General features: G+C 41.9%; 2 protein-coding genes across 2 annotated transcripts in view; one reads left to right on the top strand and one right to left on the bottom strand.

The window, feature by feature from the left end:
* The window catches only part of LOC310955464 (B-cell lymphoma/leukemia 11A-like), a 35990-nt gene extending 35255 nt beyond the window's left edge, over positions 1 to 735 (bottom strand). Inside the window, exon 1 of the mRNA XM_083925282.1 lies at positions 439 to 735. Within this exon, the coding sequence (XP_083781408.1) occupies positions 439 to 493 (55 nt within the window). The 5' untranslated portion in view covers positions 494 to 735. The remainder of the gene's footprint in view (positions 1 to 438) is intronic.
* Positions 736 to 7059: 6324 nt separating this feature from the next.
* Positions 7060 to 20458, top strand: cep170ab (centrosomal protein 170Ab; the record flags this gene model as incomplete). The annotated part of the gene is made up of 18 exons (XM_083926747.1): positions 7060 to 7164; positions 7288 to 7377; positions 9210 to 9288; positions 9500 to 9558; positions 9983 to 10148; positions 10592 to 10714; positions 10805 to 11246; positions 11387 to 11753; positions 11866 to 11994; positions 12095 to 12227; positions 13134 to 14609; positions 15061 to 15304; positions 15497 to 15605; positions 15699 to 15860; positions 16268 to 16356; positions 16757 to 16850; positions 20031 to 20082; positions 20202 to 20458. 18 exons carry the CDS (start codon positions 7060 to 7062, stop codon positions 20456 to 20458), a joined length of 4176 nt encoding a protein of 1391 aa, XP_083782873.1.
* Between the last annotated feature and the right edge of the window lie 496 nt (positions 20459 to 20954).

Raw genomic sequence — 20954 nt, 5'->3', positions numbered from 1 at the left:
CAGCGGCAGCAGCAGCGGTAGCGCGCTCGGGCTGCCTTCATATAGGCAAAGGTCTCCGGCCATAAAGAGCCCATGCATGCCCTTTAATGGCGAAAGAAACCTTGAAGGCTGCGTTATACAATGCGATTAAGCAACACAAGTTGAAGCTCTCTATCACGTTGTTTGAAAACTTCCACCAGAGAATCCCCCCGAGATCACTTTTAAATAACCTGTAGTGTCGGGTGTGTGTGTGTGTTTGTTTGTTTTTGGGTCATTTCACTCAGGAGAGACAGCGGTGTGTGTGAGTGTGTGTGTGTGTGTGTGTGTGTGCCCGTACGTGTCCGTATCCTACCTATAGAAATCCCCCCCGAGGAAGTTTGTCCCTGTACTGAAAAGAAAACAAGAGAGAAAGCGACAAAACAGCTCAATGAAGCCGAAGAGCGTTTCATGTCCACTTACGCGAAAACTCCCGTTTGCTCAAGTGCTGGGGTTTGCCTTGTTTGCGGCGAGACATGTTGGTTTGGTGGCGGCTTTTCAGCTGAGTTCACATTGGGAAATCCGCTCCTACAAGGTAGACTCCAAATGATATATCTTCATTGATGCGTCTGACATCCAAATAGGAAGAAAAAAGACCCCAAAAAAGGAAGAAAGAAAAAAAAGAAAACTGCTGCAGATCACACAGAGGGTGAGGCGTCGCGCGCTACGGGTTGTGCGGACCTCTTCATGACTTTTCTCGCAAAGAGAGAGTGATGGGGATACGGCGATACCCCCCTGAGCTGCAAGTTCAAGTGCGGACGTGACGTTCCTGCGAACTTGAACGTCAGGAGATGGACGGACTGAGACACAGAGAACATGGGCAGGGCGAAGCCGGCCTGTGGGAGGGGGACAAGCCGTGATAAAAACCAATGGACACTCATTATGGACTACCTATGGAAGGAAGGTGGGGGAGGGGGGGGGGGGGGCAGAGAGACCCCGAAGACACCAATGGACAGAGGGGATCAAGTGGGCTGGGCTAAGAGAGAGAGAGAGCGAGAGAGAGAGAGAGAGAGAGAGAGAGAGAGAGAGAGAGTTGAGTTATCCACGGAAGTAGGAGAGCATGAAGCAAAGAGCGTTTTGTGGCAGGGATTTGGTGGAGGCTAAACCCAGCTCTACTGCTTCATTCATATTTATTAGAGGTTATTTCCAGGCTGAAATGAATATTAAGTGATTATGTAAATGTTCGGTGTATAGACTGGAGATTAATTTTGTTACATGGACGTGGGATAGAGTGTTTATATGTCATCATAATGGTTAGGCTGTTTAAAATCAGTGTTGGAAAGTAACAAATGACTAAAGTGCTGCACTTCAGTTTAAGTATTTCTATTTTCACTGCAATTCGGAGGGGAATATACCTTTTTTACTGCACATTTATTTGGTACCTTTAGTTACGTATACGTTTGCAGATTCAGGGTGGTAATACAAAATATAACCAACAAATCAATTATGGTGTATTGTTTTGGATAAAGATAAGACGTCATTGACCCCTTCGTGAAATCCCCATACTGGACACGTATATTAGCCCCAACTTTAGCTGCAGCATTTAAGTCATGCTATTCTGCATAATTAGGACTTTTGCTCTTTGTGCTTTAAGTTTATTTTAATGCTAATAATTTCACACTTTTATAGTATTTATACACTCTGGTATTACTACTACTTTTACTTGCTTAAAATATGTGAGAACCTCTGCTTAAATTGTATATTTTTTACTGCCATGATAGGAAGAGACAATGTGTTTTATTTTATTTTTACATTTATTTCATTAGTGTGATTAAAGCGTTCTATAAAGGACCAATGATGAAGAGCAGTTATGTTTTTCATGTAGGCTACAAGGTGGATCTACTTACTTTGGTTTTTGCCCACAGTGCACATTTTGTGGCCTCAATGAAAAAGAGACAGTAGAATAGAATAAAAAGATCAGATTCATATTTATGTGATATGAACTGATCTGATTAAATAAAAAAAGCTCTCAATATGTTAAGTTTTTGTCAAAATCATTTTTTCATAGTTAGATTAAGCCTACTGATACGATGAGATACGATGAGATAAGATAATCCTTTATTAGTCCCATAGTGGGGAAATTTACATTATAACGTTTCACTCCTTGTGTTTGAGACTAAATCAAGCATTTCATGTCTGTTTGTTCATGTTTATATCACATTTTGAACACACTGTCTTATAAGAGCTCCGAGATGTCATCACCGGTCTCCCCTAATAAAGAAAAATAACAAAAAACACTTCTAATAAAATAGGATTTGGCCTACATTTAGAATCCAGTTTCCGGTGATTTTATAGGCTACAAAACAATTTGATTATTAACTTATGCATTTAAGGTGTCAAATCAGTAATCTGTATGTGAACATTGCACCTCAGTCTGTAATCTAAAACTATTAATTGAAACAGATTTATCAGCTTATCGTAATGTTTTCATCAAACAGGTTATATATGATAGATGAGCGGACACATTTCTAAACAGAATACAACAAGCGAACCACTTAAGACTACAATAATAAAAGCCTCAAATGGACACTCAAATCCATTCAGAGGCATTTGAAAACACTCTGCTGATAAGTTACTGCACTGTAATATTCTGTTATAGTGCTGTCATATTATATAGAATAAGTGAAGCCTATTCAAATGATTCAGCACCTCTGTTGAGTTTCTTTTATAGTTTTATTGTGATTTTTATAGCCTTTACTGTACAGGAGCGCAGGCTGTAAAGTCGTCCAGATTTACAATCACATGCAACCAGGCAAATAATGTGACTGTTTTAAACTGGGAGCCAAAATCGTAATAATTATGACAAATTAATTTGAATAATTTTTGTTTTCATTGTGTTTTTGGCTGAAGCTACGCAGCATAATGTTTATTTTACATGAAATCACAAGAACAAACAGCTCAGTGTCTCATCCTATAGGGACACCATTGAGGATTTATGCATCAATAAAGTGTGTCTGCACTTTTTTAATAATAACTGCTGTGTAATCAGAGGCCAGTGGTGTAATATGCTAAAACAATAGATGAGAGATAGTAGATGAAGGAAACCTAAGACACAGCTCACCTGGGCCCCATTGTAATTATCATATAAGTAGATGACACCAATACTGAAAATTACCCAAATCAAAAAATTAATATATCTGTTTGATTGCATATTGCTGACATGTTAAACACAATTATAACATATTAGATGATGGCCTAAAAACAACAGTCAGGGAAGATAATTCACATTCATAGAGGAGAAAAACATCTATAACTGCTTTGCCTAACTGCTGGTATTCTGAACAGACCGACAAGTGGTTTGGTTTGGTTTGGTTTGGTTTGGTTTGAAGTAAGTTTTAATGTCTGTTAGTGCCATGAAAGCCTCATAATTGATCAAGCTCAACAACCGCAGCTAAGCCCTCTACCACATCCCAGCTCAATACTTTTGCGCCATCTGGTGTTTCAGTTTGGAGACCATATTAAAATCATGATGCAGTACGGTAGTCAATTATGATTATACACAGTACTTAATTGTGCTAAAACAAATTCTAAATGCTTTAAAATTGCACTGAATTATTTTGCCTTTGTGCAGACTTCAATTATGATCAACACTGTGTTTTTATTTCTAATTTATACAAAATAGTTTTAGTGTAGATTAGGTTTCCACTGTCCGCACTAATATGAACAGAACCAACTTTAACACCATAACACAAACAGCATCTTTAACATACAAATGCATGCATGCACACATACATAGAAAGTGTTCATTGTTTTCTTGATTTTATGAATTGTTCCTTTTTCTTTTTAATGTAATTAATACTTAACATTTTGACATTTTGTCTTTATGACTCTCATTCCATACTACAGCCATTTTCATAATACATACATTATACCTTTGTTCTCTTAAGCAGTGCAGAAAATATTAATAATCATGAACAACTCTCTCCCAAATCAAAAAACTAAAGTGCTGAAACTCAAATATGTGATGTCTTCAAGTATAAAGTGTGCAGCTGCTTCATAAACAATGAATTGAGAAAGATGTTATAGATGACACTGAGAGCACCAGAGAAATGTTCTGAGGATATGGCAACATTTTCTGTTTCAGAATTGACAACACTTTAACAAAATAAAGCTAATTTAGGTATAAAACATTTTTAAAAAACATAAGTCTCTCGTTAATGTTCTATGAATCCACTTTATACCTGAGGACATCACAAGTTTGAGACTTACTTCTCTGGTGTCTGGCTTTGAGAGAGAGCAGGTCATGTTCACTTATATTAACTGGACTTTACTAGGCCATGGAAATAACATATTGGAATTATTTATTTAGGATGGTTGGAACAGTGGTGGAAAGTAACTAACTATATTCACCCAGGTACTGTACTTATGTACAATTTTGAGGTAGTTATACTTTACTTTAGTAGTTTAGTAATTCCATTGTAATGTACTCATACATGTATTCCACTACATTTCAGAGGAAATATTGAAATTTACTCCACTACATTTATTTGGCAATTTCATTTAATTTACAGATTAAGATTTGTAATGCAAAATATTATCAACAAATTGAATAACATACATCATTGTAATGTAGATTAAGCTACACAGCAGTATATATCAGGTAAATACAATTTACCAGTTGCAACATTAAAGTGTACAAGCGGCCGAAATGGGTTTTCTCAGGAGGGGGGCTGGAGTCTCCCTTAGAGATAGGGTGAGAAGTTCAGCCATCCGTGAGGAACTCGGAGTAGAGCCGCTGCTCCTTTGCGTTGAAAGGAGCCAGTTGAGGTGGTTCAGGCATCTAGTAAGGATGTCCCCTGGGCGCCTCCCTAAGGAGGTGTTCCAGGCACGTCCAGCTGGGAGGAGGCCTCGGGGAAGACCCAGGACTAGGTGGAGAGATTAGATCTCCACACTGGCCTGGGAACGCCTCAGGATCCCCCAGTTAGAGCTGGTTAATGTGGCCCGGGAAAGGGAAGTTTGGGGTCTCCTGCTCAAGCTGCTGCCCCTGCGACCCGACCCCGGATAAGCGGATGAAGATGAGATGAGATGAGAACATTAAAGTGATATCTATTAAAATCTATCTGTAATGAGTACTTTTACTTATTGTACTTAATACATTTACTAGTTAGAAGTCACATTTTGAATGTAGGACTTTTGCTTGTACAGAGTATTTCTACAGTGTGGTATTAAAACTTTGAATTATGTAAAAGCTCTGAGTACTTTTTCACCAATGCTTGTTAATATTATACGACAATAAACTTGAACGTGCACAACTAATATTCAAATGGGCTACTCTGTACACCATTTGTTTTAAAATAAGGGTAAGATATCCTCAAAGCCTCATTATATGTTCTATGTAGGCTATTGTAGTACATAATAAATCAGCATATGTATTAGGAATATAATTGCGCTTAGGCTATATTGTCCAAAATCCACCTTTACTACTCATATGTGCCTCAAGGTGGGCTGTTAGTATTACGTAACCTCGTGCTCTACGTATATGAGCACACAACGCCACCGTGAGGCCAAGACGCGGCGGTGCTGGGGGAGCTGGGCTGGGCATCGGGCTTGCACGGGCAGCAGCAGCAGCAGCAGCAGCAGCGCTGTTCATAATCCTCTCCATATCGGATGCTGATTATCCATAGAGCACCTGGTGAGTGACATCTATGTTCCTCTGTTAGTTCTTAGGACGGGCTGACCCTGTTGTCTTCTGCCGTTTCCTCAGCACAGAGGATGGAGGCGGTGAAATGAGCATCGCTGTGTTTGTGCGACAAACCTACAGGCTGTATTTCGTCCATAACGAGAGAGCCTTGGCTGCCCGACAGCAGACAGCATCCGTAACACGATTTACAATAACACGTGAAAACTGTTAACGTAAATCTGTCTAAATACGCCTCTATTTGCCTGAAGAGCGCGCGGAAACAAGGAGGGATATCCTGAGCGTTAAGGGACGATATGCATCAGATGACAAGTCGGTAATAAGAATTCATGCCACACTATACCATTTTAATTTATCCTTCATACCATTATGTGCGTGTTCTTTCTATAGCATTATATTATGTTCAGGGGATTGGCGTCGCTGTCAAAGCGCTCCATGAGAGACGCTGGACTGAGACACGGCCTAACTGAGCTAATTTGCAGGCTGCCATTGGCCGGCTATTTCCCCTCGCCCACTGCCGCTTGGAAGCGCACTTGACGTGTTGTCATGTGCAGAGGAGATTCATGACTCTGAGTGGACGGAGCCTTGTGTGGTCAAGCGTCTCAAAGGGAAATCTGGGCCACTAGAAGAAGCAAGGCCACTGGAAGGGTTAACTCGTCCATTCAGGGGGAGGTGGAGGGGGCTGTCAGATCCCACAGGGATCGAGCTGATGCACACACACACACACACACACAAACACAAAGAGCCCCAGATATGACAGTGTGCGTAATTAAATCCCACTAATTCACCTATGGCTTTCTCAGAGCGTGAGTCAGCAAGGCCTGTGTGCTGATGATGATGATGATGATGCTGCCTCAGAAGAAGGACCGGCTGTTTGTCTCAGTGAAAAGAGCTGTTGTGCTGCTTTGTGAGCATGGGAAGTCCGACAACTGCACGGGAATCATATGAGAACATCATGGGGAGCAGAGATGTGGGTTTTCAAGGAAAAACATTATTTTGCCCTTTATCTTCCGCCTTTTCCTCCTTCTTTGTGGGTGTCTCTGGTGTGTATTTAAATTTGGAAGTTTAGTAGGATGGATGCATATAAACTGTAAACAGTTGGGCGCTTTTTACACTCACAGTTCTTCCTTCATGTTGTTTACTGCTCTGCTGGGAGAGATAGGCATGTCACTGTCCTCCGGTGATACCTGAAATAGCTTCTGTGCATATGACACACACTGATGTGTTTTTTTCCTGTAATTGCATGAAGCAGCGTGCCTCATTCACGCCTGTTAGCAATGTAAGAATCGTTTTATTGATCAAAGTATGACTGATGAATACACTCCTACATGGATAGCTGCAGTCTAACACTGTTCCTGTTTTCAGCAGGATGCATTAAGGGTCAAAGGTGAGCTCGAGAGGCAGCGATGAGTCTGACTTCCTGGTTCCTGGTGAGCGGTGGGGGGACGCGTCATCGTCTCCCCAGGGAGATGATCTTCGTCGGGAGGGACGACTGCGAGCTCATGTTGCAGGTGCAGTACTCCTCCGGACACACACTCTGATCATTCATTTCTTCATCAGGGCTGGATTATTATCCGAGTTATCTGAAATATTAGCGTGGATTACAGTAATTGACTGGATTTTGTGGGATTTAGTCCCGCAGTGTGGATAAGCAGCACGCTGTCATCAACTATGAGCCGAATGCAGATGAACACAAAGTGAAGGACCTGGGCAGCTTAAATGGGGTGAGTGTTACTGTATGACCTGAATCTTGCATCTATACATACACTTGTGACTCGTCTGGGAACCGTAGGGTCGCCAGTTCAAGTCCCCGTGTGGACCATGAATGCAGTGTGGACTGGTGGCTGCAGAGGTGCCAGTTCATCTCCTGGGCAGATGTGCTTGTGAGCAAGGCACCAAACCCCCAACTGCCCGGGGGGCAGCTCCCTTGCTCTGACATCTCTCCATTAATTGCATGTATATAGGTCCACAAACAAGACCTATATACAAACAAGACCTATATGTTTGTGCATGAGTGTGTGTTTGTCCATGAAAAAATAGAATTTCCCCTTGCAGGATTAATAAAGTAATAATTCTTCTTATTATTATTCTTACTGGGTTGGACCTCCTTTTGCCTTCACAACTGTCTTTAAGGTCCCATATTATGCTCAACCTGCCTTATTGTGATTATAGAGCATTTGGAGGTGCTTTAAATATGTATCAAAACACTCCACAGAGAAATGCACACAGCCTGTCTTCAGAAACTGTGCCTGTAAACAAGCCAGTCAGGACTTCTGTACAGTTGTGATGTCACAACTATACTTTAAATAGGCAGAAAGTGTTGCTACAGTGGCAGTTATTCCTCGGCTGCAATTACGGTGGATGCAGAAGATCCAGAAACACTGACCAATCAGAGCAGACTGGGCTTTTTCGTGAAGGGGTCTTAAAGAGACAGGAGCTAAAATGGAGCGTTTCAAACAGAAGGTATATGCACAGGTATATTCAGACAGACAGGGTGAGGAAAATAATGTGTTTTTTGAACATTAAAGCCTGTAAACATGTTCTAGTAGGAACCCACATTACAAGCATTAATCTAAAAATGAAAATATATGGGACCTTTAACATAATTGATTTTGTGACATCACAATTAGTATGAACCAAGCCCCAACCACAGTGGTTTCCTGGTTGTTCCAATATGAAAGTGCTTAAAATTGCAGTTCACAGAGTGGCCACTAGGGGCAGGTTTCATAATAGATGTTAAACAGGCCATTACCACAGCATAATTAAACGCTGGTACAAAAAAACATTCTAGTTTGTGTGTCTATGTCATATTTCCATGACAACACTAAGGGGGGTGAATTTTTTTTGTACCAGGCTAGATTTTATTTTATTGGAGGTTAAAGTGTATGAATAATGAGGGGCGCGGCCTCTTGAGTGACTGCTAGCCGCTTGCCCTCACTTCTCATCGGAGATACCCGTCAGCCAGATGGACGTATCGCCCTCCCCCCAACGTCACATCAATGGTTTTGGTAAGAGTAAATGAGGCGGAGTCAATGTCTGACAAGATGCCGACTCTTGTAGGCGAGTGCGATTGGATCAAGTTTAGAGAACAGACCTCAACGTAGAGGCTACATTCATTTTTCATAGAGTCTATGGTTTGAACCCAATCATAATTCAATATGCAATTTACACAAGTGTAAATTTGAAGCCTCCAGTGCACATAGAGTACACTGAGAATGGACATTTCAGTGAAGTAGCAAGCAAATTCCAAGCAAATGATTATTCTAGGCAGGGTATTTGTATATGTCTTAAAACATTTTAACACTAACAACAACATGTTTGGCAGTGTTAAAATGTTTTAAGACATATACAAATACCATATAAAAAAAAACAAATACAAAAGAATTATTTGTTTAACATTTTGCAAGTGTATTTATCATTTCCAGTACTGCTGCCAATACTATTAACATTTTCCATAAAACTCTTTTCAATGCTATGGATAATGTTTTCACAACACAAACATACAAGACTTATCTTAACCTTGTTGTTCTTAATCGCTTTCTGTTTTTGTTTGTAGACATTTGTCAACGATGTCAGAATACAGGAGCAAATCTACGTCACACTGAAGATCGATGACAAATTGAGGTTTGGATACGATATCCTTTGAATGTGATCTTGTGTATCCGTCAAACCAAGTGGCGTGCAGCACAAGGTCAGTGTACATGGACAATAGTGTAACTTTATCGGTTCTTGAATAGCTATGAATGCTCATTGCACTCTCTGCCTGCTGCATAATAGAAAAGGGTATCAGTACGTGTTTCTCACCCCTGCAAAGAGTTCATTGTCTTCTACCTTAACCGGCCTCACATACCAACCTGTTCACTGTGGTCCGAGGAGAGATGCAGATTCCAGAGGAGGCCCTCAAGGTTAGACAGCACCTTGTGCATGTTCATGTGTTAACGGATAGATGGAGTCAAAACAGTGCAGCCGCAGAGTGTTTTTTCATAGAGATGTGGATTTTTGGTTAAAAGAGCAACATTTTCTGCTGAACTGTGAAAAATACAACTTTTAAGATGGATGAATCTGCTGATTCATCACAGCACACGGCCCAGGTAGCTACAGAGAGGATAGGATTTCATCTTAATGAGGAGGGTGAAAGTTCCGCAGTAATATTCAGAATGTCTCCTCTGTAAGATGCTATGACTGAGTTATGTACTATAAATGTGTGAAACGTGAATTTTTTTTAAAATGTCCAATAAACAAAATCTGTCAGCCCGTCTGTAGATTCAGCAGGATTTCTATGTTTTTCCTCCGTCTCTCTAAACTCTCCCTGCTTGTTCTGTCCGTCAGCATGAGAAGTTCAGCAGCCAGCTGCAGCTGAACCAAAAGAAACCTCTAGAAGGGGAATTATGTAAATCAGACGCAAAACCCTCCGAGGCAGCAGCACCAGCAGCAGTATGTGAGGGGGGCGCCGCCAAGTCCCCCGAGGCCAGCAGGGTGGAGGATAAGACTACAGGTGAGAGTGTCTGTGATCGCAGTTCACAGGACAGAAGTGTCAACATGAGCAAATCAGTGACACACGTCTCAGTCTTTAACATGTTGATGGTTAGTGACATTTAAAAGTATTGTTATTTTTTAGTTGTCATTTATCAATCAAAAAGGCCAAACTTTTGCTGGTTGTGTTACAAATCTTTGAATGTGTTTGAGTTTTGGTCAGACAACAAAAGCAATTTTAAGAGCTCATCTTGTGCTCTGGGAAATTGTGATTGGTGATGTTTCACAAATTTCGGACCCTAAAAGTATATCAATACCTCACTAAACACTTTATATGCTTACAACTATATTATAATGCATTATAATGTATTTTTAACCAACATACTTTTTTTATATAGTCGTAATAAATGCTGCTATAAATGGGCCATTCCCATGTACGACTAACTGGCAAGTTGTTTTTGCCAGGGGATGGAGCAGTGTTGCACAGAATCACACCCCTCTACGGCCAGCCTGCCTGGTGGGGAGATGGAGAGGCTGGTGACCATGAGGAAAAGAGCTCGGACCGGAAGCGAGAAAAAGCTGAAGCAGGTATTTACAATACTGCAAAAAACACTCATATAACATATTGCTTCTACCCATTGTGGCACTTAATACATATGTATGTTTTAATTCTGATAGACACCAAGAAAAGTACAGAGGTCCCAAAGTCTGACCCGCAAACAGCTTCCAATCAGGAGCCTCGCTATTTTGAGATCCCAACCAAGAATGCTCCCTCAGCAGGTAAAGTGAGCGGTGAAGGCCTCTCGCGAGAGCAAGAGGCTGCAGAGGCCATCCATGGCCACGCCTCCTTCACCATTGAGTTTGACCCCGGGGCATCATGTAAAGTGGCCGTCAAAGACCGAGTGGCGAAGGCGGGACCGGAGACCAGGCCACGTCCTAAACGGGCCGTTGGGGATGAGCTGAGCCCACTTCAAACAGCCATGGTAGCTGCCGAGGTTAAGGTTGCTGACTGGCTGGCTCAGAATGAGCTGCCGTTGGCTCTGAAAGACGCAGTTGCAGAGGATGACGGGGAAAGTGTTAAGAGCGATGTGCCTGTACAACTGAAGAGTCTTAAAGGTCTGTATGTGCAACAAACTTGCACATATTTAACACAAGATGGATGTATTTTTTGCTTGTTGTTGTTGCCTCTTTAATCCTCCATGTCTATTTCATTACATTCTGACACATCATCTTCTTCTCTACCCCTCCCACGCCAGACAGTAAACATGAGGATGGTACTCAGAGTGACTCAGAAAACGCACTTGGAGAACAGCGCAGGGCAGCAGCCATGGATGAACGCTCGTGGGGTCTTTGGAGTGGAGCAGGGGTGAAGATCAGAGAGGGTCGTGCTAACGTACCAGAGGGGCTCTTCGCAGAGGAGGAGAGTCCCGCTCGCCGCCGCAAGTCTTCCACTTCCAAAGTGGCAAGTGGATTCGTTGAGAGGCGACGTGGCTCGGCACCCCATCAGCAGAACAGCAGAGATGAATGCTATCACCATGGGGATGATTATAGTGACAGAGGGACCTATACCATTGAGCTGGAGAATGGAGATCATGAGGAGGAAGAGGCTAGGAAAATGATCGACAAGGTTAATTAAGCCCGTTTTCTGTCATTAGTCGGTTTCTGTTTATAATATAAAACAATCAGTATCTTACATTTGTGTGTATGTTTGCTCACTTTTTCATGTGTATATGTTGCAGGTGTTTGGTGTGGATGAGCAGGAGGGTGTGTGTGTGTCCAGGTTGGGGAGTGCTGACCAAAGAGAGAGGCTCACCTCCCAGAGGTCAGGAACTGGGGACAGAGGAAAGCCTGGACGTATGGAGACAGAGGTGCGAGAACTGGATGTTTTTTATTCATAGCAAAAAGTTGTTAGGTGTCTAAACACTATGATTTACTCTGGATCTGCTCTTTAACGCTGTCTTGGTCCAGGTATTATCTGAGGAACTAATGGTCGGTGGTCCTCGCTGGGTCTCGCAGTGGGCTACTCTTGCTGCCAGCCACATAAGGACAGACCCTGAGGGATCAGGAGGGGAGAGTCACATCATGGTCACAGAGGACAGAGGTACTTACATAAAATAAATGGAAGCCCTGAGAAGCAAGTGAGATGTTTTGTTTCTGGTGATCCATTTCAAGTGAGAGAATTATTATAATTAAAGATGTTTTCACAGACAAAAAAAAATGGATCTGGATAAAACAAAAATATATCCTAACATTAACAACTGACATGCACAAACATTTTTTTCTCTTGAGTCATAAACACAAGAGAGAAAACAATTTAGGTGGTTTACAATTCACTGAATGATTTTGGTCCAGAATAGATGAATGACATGTTAGTAGCGTGTAAGCCCAGTAGATAGTGGAGCACAGAGTTCAAAATAGACATTTTGAAGCAGCGTTTAGCTGTTATGCTGCACACAACTGGAAACTACCAGCAGATCTGAAATCAGCCCCAACTGTGAGCTCTTTTAAATCCAGGTTAAAAACATTTCTCTTTTCATGTGCTTAAAGCTGAGCTCTTTTTAATAATGTTAAACTTAATATATTTTCTTTTCTTTTATTTTTTTACTCTCCTTTGCTTTTTTTTGTTTGTTTGTTTTTATGCTGTTTTTAAAAATGGTTTTGTGTACATTGAGTTGCCTGCGTATGAAAGGAGCTATATAAATAAAGATGTCTTGCCTTGCCGTAGATCCGACTTAGAAAATGGATCACCAGAAAAATTAAAACCTTTCTCGCATCTCTGAACAGATGAATTATTTGGGAGAAGATTTTAAAAGTGTGAAGAACACAATAACATATAAAGGTTTACCTGTTAAAAATAGAATCACCACAGCACCTATGCATCAATTCTACTAGTGCACCAAACACCGTTGATATGTAGGGGCGGGCAATATGGAAAAAAATATTATATCACAATATGTAATACCCATTTATTTAAGATCTATTTTTATATGTTTTTCTCTCCGTTCAGCTGAAATAAGTGAGTCCAGCTACTCAGCCTCCTTTGCCTCATCTGGCTACACAGAGCGTAAGAGGAGAACCCTTCCCCAGCTGCCTGGTGAGGAGCTCGCCCTAGGAAGGAGGACCCCAGGTGCAGGCCTGCGAACAGATATGGGGGAGAAACAGGACACAGAGCTGCAGGAGAAGGAGAGCCGAGAGGAGAAGATGGCCAGGGGAAAGAATCTACCTGGTCATGGCTCTGGAGGTATTGGCAGTCACGGTGGTAGCCCCAGCCGCTCCTCACCAGCCAAGTCGCAGGACAGTGCTGGTGGGAGATCAGGAAAGTCAGGTGTGTTGGCCAAGCTACCCCCTCGTCCACTGACCAGCGGGGAGAAAAGAATGGAGGAGGCACGGAGGAGGAAAAAGGAAGAGGAGAAGGCTAGGGAAAGTAGTGGGAAACCATTGTTGAGGCAGGAGAGTTTTACTGTTGAGAAACCGAGCTCCAACGTTCCCATTGAGCTCAGACCTCGTATCGATGGGCTCACAGGCACCAGAACTCAGAGTAGGGAGACTGGAGTTGACACCACCACGCTGCAGAAAGACACAGAAGCTGTGGCAACCTTTTTAGAGACGACTGTGTCAGACCAAGGTGATCCACCAAGTCAGTCCATTGAAGGCTCCATGTCACCAGAATCAGACGTGGACACAACCAGCACAGTAAGCCAGGCTGACGGAGCAAGAAAAGTAATCCAGAAACGCCGGAATCTTGCAGGACAACAGAAGGAGAGAACGGTAGTGTGCTCATCCGGCAAAGGCCCCGGTGGGAGCCGAGAGACCCAGGACAGGAGGGTCAAGACCAGGACATCTGGTCCACCACAGTCCAGCCGCCCCTGGACTTCCCTGGACCTCACAGATGATGACGTCAATTCTAACTCGCTCCTCTCTGACTCCCAGCCCACCTCTACACAGGAATCTAGAAGCTCACATACCAGAGCCCAGACTGGGAGCACAACAGTGGGGGCTAGCACCAAGTCTAGTCGGGCTAAAAACACCCAGGCTCCAGCCTCCGCTGCAGCCAATAAAACCATAAATGTTCCCAAGCCCAGGCCCACCAGGGCATCCTTGCTGAGGCGAGCCCGGCTGGGGGATTCCTCAGACACTGAACCTGCTGATCTTGACAGGATGTCAATAGCTTCTGAGGCCTCCACTGCTAGTTCCACATCCAGGACAGGGATGGCAAGAAGAGGGATGTCCAGGATAGAGGCTCTGGCACAGCCAAGGAGGCCAAGGGTGGGCTCCCCGTCAGCCCAGAGTGACTCAGAGGCCACTGTTACAAGAAGTAGAGGTCTAGGGGCTCGGAGTGCTGCAGGTGATTATGCCATCAGACAAGGACTGAGAGGGACCAATATGACCTCGGTTACTGGACCCAGGGCTCGGGCCAACAGCGCCTCCAAGCTGCCTGACAAGAACAAAGGCACCTCCTCCTATGGACATGTCACACCTGCATGTAAGTAATTAAACTGTTTCCTTTCATGTCCACTGGAAATAGAAATGGTCTTTCAAACATTCTGGGTTTAAAAGAAGATTGTTGTTGGGTTAAAAAAAAGGTGTTTTGTAAGTTTCACTTTGACATGGGACGGGACACCATACCATTCACCTACCGGGTGAAAGTCTAGTGTTTGTATGACCTAACCATCCACCCTCCTCCTCTCTAAGCAGAGTTTGAGGCTTGTCACCTGACAATTGGAGTACTGGCTCCAAGTTTTAAATATGGTTATTATCAACGTCTCTGTGGTTTGTAGAAACATACAATTCCAACATTTTTTCTGCCAACCAGGCTGACTAAAGTTGGTTGGAACCATAACAGAGCTAAAAGGAGAGTAATTATTGGACTAAAATTCATCACTATAAATGTGTGTCAAAGCACCATCTCAACTTCCATTCTTTCCTAATATTAGCTGGCAATCGGTGGCGGCGTGTGCCTGTGGAGTATGCCTCCACCTCAGAGGACGAGTATGGCTCAAACCGTCACATATCAAAACAGGCCAACACACGACCATTCCCTTCTACTCGGGTAGCCCAGCTAGGAGGTTCAGCCCCAGCAACTCCTAATCCTGCAGGCCTATCTGCCCTGAGGCAGCAATCCAGGGAACATGACGAGTATATGAGAGACTGGACGGCACACAGTGAAGAAATAGCCAGGTACATGGGTGAGAGGTACTCGAGTGCAGTGTAAGAACAGTGATGAGTCATGATAACAATGTTCAACAGTGCTTCGCCTGCAGCATCTGGAGTTATGAGTTTGTGTATGAAGTATATGAAATTAAAAAAAGACAAGAAAACTTGATATAACATATATCAGATGGTGATTTCATGTTTGTGTTTGACCATCAGGATTAGCCAGGACCTAGCCAAAGACCTAGCCATGCTTGCCAGAGAAATTCACGATGTGGCAGGAGAGATCGACTCAGTCAGCCCTGCAGCCACTGACCCTGGAGCTCTGGTAGTCAACACATTCTGAAAAATATCACCATGACTATCTGCTATATTAGATAACTACAAAATATCAATATTTAATTTATTTGCTGCTACACAGATGGAAGAGTGTGTATTTAACGACAGCGTGGACCCGAGTGTCCCTTCTGCAGAGCACAGTAACGTTCTAGGGACCAATGGGCGGTCTGTGGAGCTTCGACCACGAGGCTCTAATGGACAAAGCTCCCGCTCCATCCGCCGACAGACGTGGAATAGAGATGATGTGAGTTCCTGTTTAAATATTAAATAATACTTTGTCCTCAAAATATACTGCCTATCTGCACACCATAGACTATTCCAGAGTTTGAATTTAAGATGTTTTTTTCAATGATCAACATGTCAGTCTGAGTGCCACTAGAGGGAGCTCCCTGCATACCAACTACAAACACCCTTCAACAGATAAAAATCTGTGCTTCTGATTGGACCTAATGCTACATGCTGAGCTGATGAGAAAGAATATGTTTTTAAATGCATTAATAGACAGAAATTAGGCTAAATTCAGCAATAGTACTGAAAAGGTTGTGTTAGCTTTTGTAGTTTCTCTCTACAATTCCACCGTTTGCATTTGTTGTATGCCAGACAGTGTTAAATAAAAGTGACATTCATGTGTTCCTTTTCATCATCTTACAGGCGGTGCTAGACAGTTTACTATTAGCATCTGTCACTCAGCTCTCAACAAGGATACGTCAGTCTGTTGACAGAACAACCTGCAAATTCAGGTGAGCATTGTGCTGCATCACTAAACAGCAAGTGAGTCCTGCAAGGCATGTGGTGTAAATGTAATACATGTTATACTGAGAAATGCACAAATGCAGGATGTAATTGCTAAAACAGAAACATATGATAAGGTGTAAAGATTCCTGTCTGTGTTTGATGTTGAAACTAGGCCAACCAGCAGAATTTGAGTGGCACATCACAAAGGTTTACACTGACAACCAGCTTTTTGTTTTACTCATTATCACACACAGGATGACAACTCAAAGGCCTTCTTTTCATTCCTACAATCTACAGACAATGAATCAAATCACTTTAACAGTCAACTAATACTTCTATCAAGAGGTATATTAATCATTTTTTGTACTTTGCTTTTATCTATTTTTGTACTGACTTGGCATCCAGGATCCTCTTCAAGGATAAAGAACGAAAATGGGAAGAGATTGAGAACAAACTGCAGGCAGAGCATGACTCCCTACTACTCAAGAGCTCCAATAAGGTGATGAGCCTGTACACTTTCACACTTTGTCTGTTTAAGCTGCTGAAGGCCCGTGAAATAGACAAGACAGTAATATTTTTAGCCAAGTTAGCAGCACGGCTCTAGAGATGGCTCTGTTGGATGGATTGCAATGAAATTTGATTCGGACTGGTTGAATTGGAATCACTTTAATGATCCGTCAACCTTTCCTCTAGCACCAGCAGGTCAACATTTCACTTTGTCCAATAGTTTGGAACTGTTATTAAGTAAAGACATTCACATCAGCCTCAGCTGCACTTTGCTACAATTTAAGTTTAGACAACACAACGTCTTGGTTAAAATAAGAAGGCTACATGATACATAAGTTACGTACTGTAAGTAAGTAAAGTACGTTATTTATTTAAACTTAAGTACGTCAATTTCTAAAAACTTGCAACACGTATCAATGTCCACAAGTTCCGTTTTTGTTTTACCCAGTCAATCCACGCATGTCCACCATGACAAAAAATACTAATTGACTTTCTACTGGAATTGTTTCCATGGTGGTGGCACATTATTTTAACACATTATGTGACACATACCACCACGTAATGATGTTGTGGTCATTTCACATATTTCTGTGTGATTGTTCTATAAATATCAGCATGTTAGAATTGTCATTGTGAGCATTTTAGCATGCTAATGTAATGTTATCATTTAACATTTAAAAACACAGGTACTGTAGGCGGACAGCATCCCAGAGCAGCCAGTGCGACTGTAGACTATTTAGTGTTTCAGAATGTGTAGTGAGGATTTTGGTGTACGCTCAAAACAACCCCCCTTTTTTCAATTAAACGTTATGCCTGAATGATCATGCGATATTAACCATGGCTGAGTAGTACTAAAAAAAAGGTGTGGATCTGCATACGTATTAGCATATGTATTATAATGCAGTGATTCCCCTAGGAAAGTGCGCATGCAGGAAAAAAATGAGAGCTTTCAAAGCACACACTGCCTTGAAGGGCCTAAGTTCATACAGTACTTCTGTGTACAGTTACTCATCTGGAAATTAAAACATGTGATTTGACAAATAAGCAGTTATTAGAGACCCTTATTACCCATGTTCATTTTGACAACCATTTTAAATTTAGTCATAGTCTCAGGCTTTTTGTTTAAAATTGAATGACAAGTAATTCTTTATTTTCTTAAACCAAAACATATTATTGAGCAAATAAATGAAAGGTGTCTTCATGAATAAAACAATAAGGTCCTTTTATGTTAAAATCAGCTGACTGTATGTCATTTTACATTTTTGAGTGCCACTTCCATTTACATAAACTGGGTATGGCTAGAATGACTAGCAACATTATAGCTATAGCTATATATCCAATTATTCATTCTTTCGGTCCCTTTTTCCATTTAATTAACTTGCATCACTGCACATCATCCAAACAGTGTTACTGTTGATAAAATAACGTCAATGCTGTTTCTTTAATTAAGGTAATGTAGCCTTTCTAACAGATAATAACTGTCTCAGAGGGAATCTGTATATTGTCTGGGATGAAAGCTTTTGTGCGTTTGAGCTGAACGTTTGTCGGACACCCCGTTTTTATTTATTCCTGTCGCGCGTGTTGATAACGCCAAAAAAATATATAAAATCATTCAGCAGTGGCGATCAAAATCCTTTTCAAAACACCTCCACTGATGAATACATACAGGGGAAACACTGTAATGTCCCCAAGTGTTCGGAAGAACATCACATGATGACACAAAGTGACATGATGACAAAGACTCACCAACAACTCCAGATATTTAGCCTCCTAGATATCTGGAGTGTATCTGCGAAGCACCAGTGTGCAGCTCAACTCACCTCTTTGAAAAGTTCACACATCGTGCACGAGTGCCGAGCCAGCTGCTCATTGCCAGGTTGAAGGACTCATTCCTGCAGTACTTTTGCAGTCATCAGACTGACAAATTTAAGGGAAGACTAATCAGCCTAATGTTTGCTTTTGGCATTAGTTAGGCATGCAAAAGCACAGACTGAAATGCGATTTGATATGGCCAAGTAATTCATTATTTTGCCTCAGAATATGTTTAGGTTAGTAATTCAATAGCATTTCAAAGTGGGAGATTAATGGCAAACAGTTTTAAATCCATTCCTTCCCTTTCTCTGTAATCATGCAAACCACACTATCTGATTACTTACTGCAGCAATCAGTGAATGCTGACAGCATTACAGTTGTCTGGTAGCCAACCTCATTTTATTTCGATTTCAAGGGGAGCTTTATCAATGGTGCAGATGCCTGAACAAATAAGCTAGACCTACAACCAGTCATAGCAACAAAACCTGACCTAGAAAAAAATCTGCAACTTAAACAATGCAGCGCTGTGTGACCTGCAGGTTAAGGAGGTACTTGGTTCTTTTTGAAGCAGGTGAAACAATGGCGGCCAGGTCACAAACTTTCTCAAATTAGAGCTGAACTGTACACTACAATATGTTTTAGGAAAAGGTTACATGAGAAATTGGCAATACACTATTATTTTATGTTTGACCAGCGTTGCCTAGTTTGACAATCTGATCTGAGTTTTGTTAGCCTGATAACTTGCACTCAAAACACATTCAGTGACTAACTACTGTACACTCTATGGTCATTGCGTTAAACTCGCCCTACATGAGATAAATGATCGAGTGATTGACTCCCGGATCTGGCCGGCTGGAAATCTGTCTGAATGTGAGAGGGTCCAGACATACCTGCCAGAGCAAATTAAACATAAACTTGGCAAACCTGTCCATTTTCCAAGCAAATTGTCTGGGGGATCACTTCAGTCATGGACATACCATTTTGACTACCTTGCAAATGCCCCTTTTGGAGAGGAAAGTACACCACAGATGGTTGTTTTGATGGTGAAAAAAGACTTACGAGCTGTTGCGGGTGCAAAACGTTAGAATCCACAAAACTTTTGCCTCTGTCTGGGACACTGTCATAAATCCTGCTTTTAAACCAGCCTGGCCTCATCTGAACCCCTGAAGACATATGTCTACGGTATATCCACCACACAGTTGCAGACCTCATAAAACATTACTGAGGGTACACGGCACAGCTCCAAACATATTTCTGGAACAACGCAGAGTTTAATGGAGTTGATTTAGTTGGTTTATGACCTTTCATTTACTTAATCACATAAAACAATTAAAATGTTTTATTTATGGTCTGTTAACAGGAGCTTTCAACCATTATTCAAGAACTGAGGAGAGTGGAGAGACAACTGCTCGGTATGGATGTTGTACTTTTCTTTAGTTTTTAGTGAACTATAACAGAAGTGCCTGTATGTTGTACTTTGTTGAATACAAGCATACTCATTTTTAATGTCTGTTATGCACCACTCTGACAGTAATCGACATGATGGTGGATCCGGACGGTACCCTGGATGCCCTGTCCAATATGGGCCTGACCAGTCCTGTGACAGACCAGAGGACCAGCCCTGGGACTCAGCATGGGACGTCAGTGTTGCACCCTGGAGCTGAGGCTTCCTCGAGCACACTATCCAGGCCTGAAGGACGGGCCAATGAATCCTGCAGACCTTCAGGCCATGCAGAGGTGGCAGAGCAACATCCAGGGTCCCAACAAAGTCCGAAATCCCACAACTGATACACTAAGGACATATTTCTGAATTTATCCTTTATGTTGCAGGTACCCTGAAGTTGTGATGTTGGAAGATATTTAAGTGTGGGATTACAGAAAAAGGAGGAAAGAGGAAGAAGAATAATGCCTATTTGGTGGGAAAGCCTGATTGCCCTAATTGTGATAACACTACCAAATAGCAGCTTATGTCAGATATACAACATTAAATCATAACAGTATTAGTTTGTGGGCTTATAAAGAAGCTATGACATAATATACAGTAACCCATCTGGGTTTTTGTGTTGCAGCTCAGTCGTATTATTCATTAACTTTAAGGGGAGACACTACAGGTGAATAGGCTAGAAAAACGAACTACTATAACACTTCCAAAGCGTGCTAAGTTGATAACTTACATCGACGCAATCATTTTGTGTATTACAGGTTTTCTGAAATGTTATGTTTAAATTGAAAAACAGCTATTATCTTATTAAATAAGTGCTAATTTGCATACACTTCCAAAACA

This window comes from Echiichthys vipera, assembly GCF_963691815.1.
Source record: "Echiichthys vipera genome assembly, chromosome: 2".
Lineage (NCBI taxonomy): Eukaryota > Metazoa > Chordata > Actinopteri > Perciformes > Trachinidae > Echiichthys > Echiichthys vipera.
The sequence above is the reverse complement of the archived record's forward strand: the minus strand, read 5'-3'. Positions and strand labels throughout refer to the sequence as shown.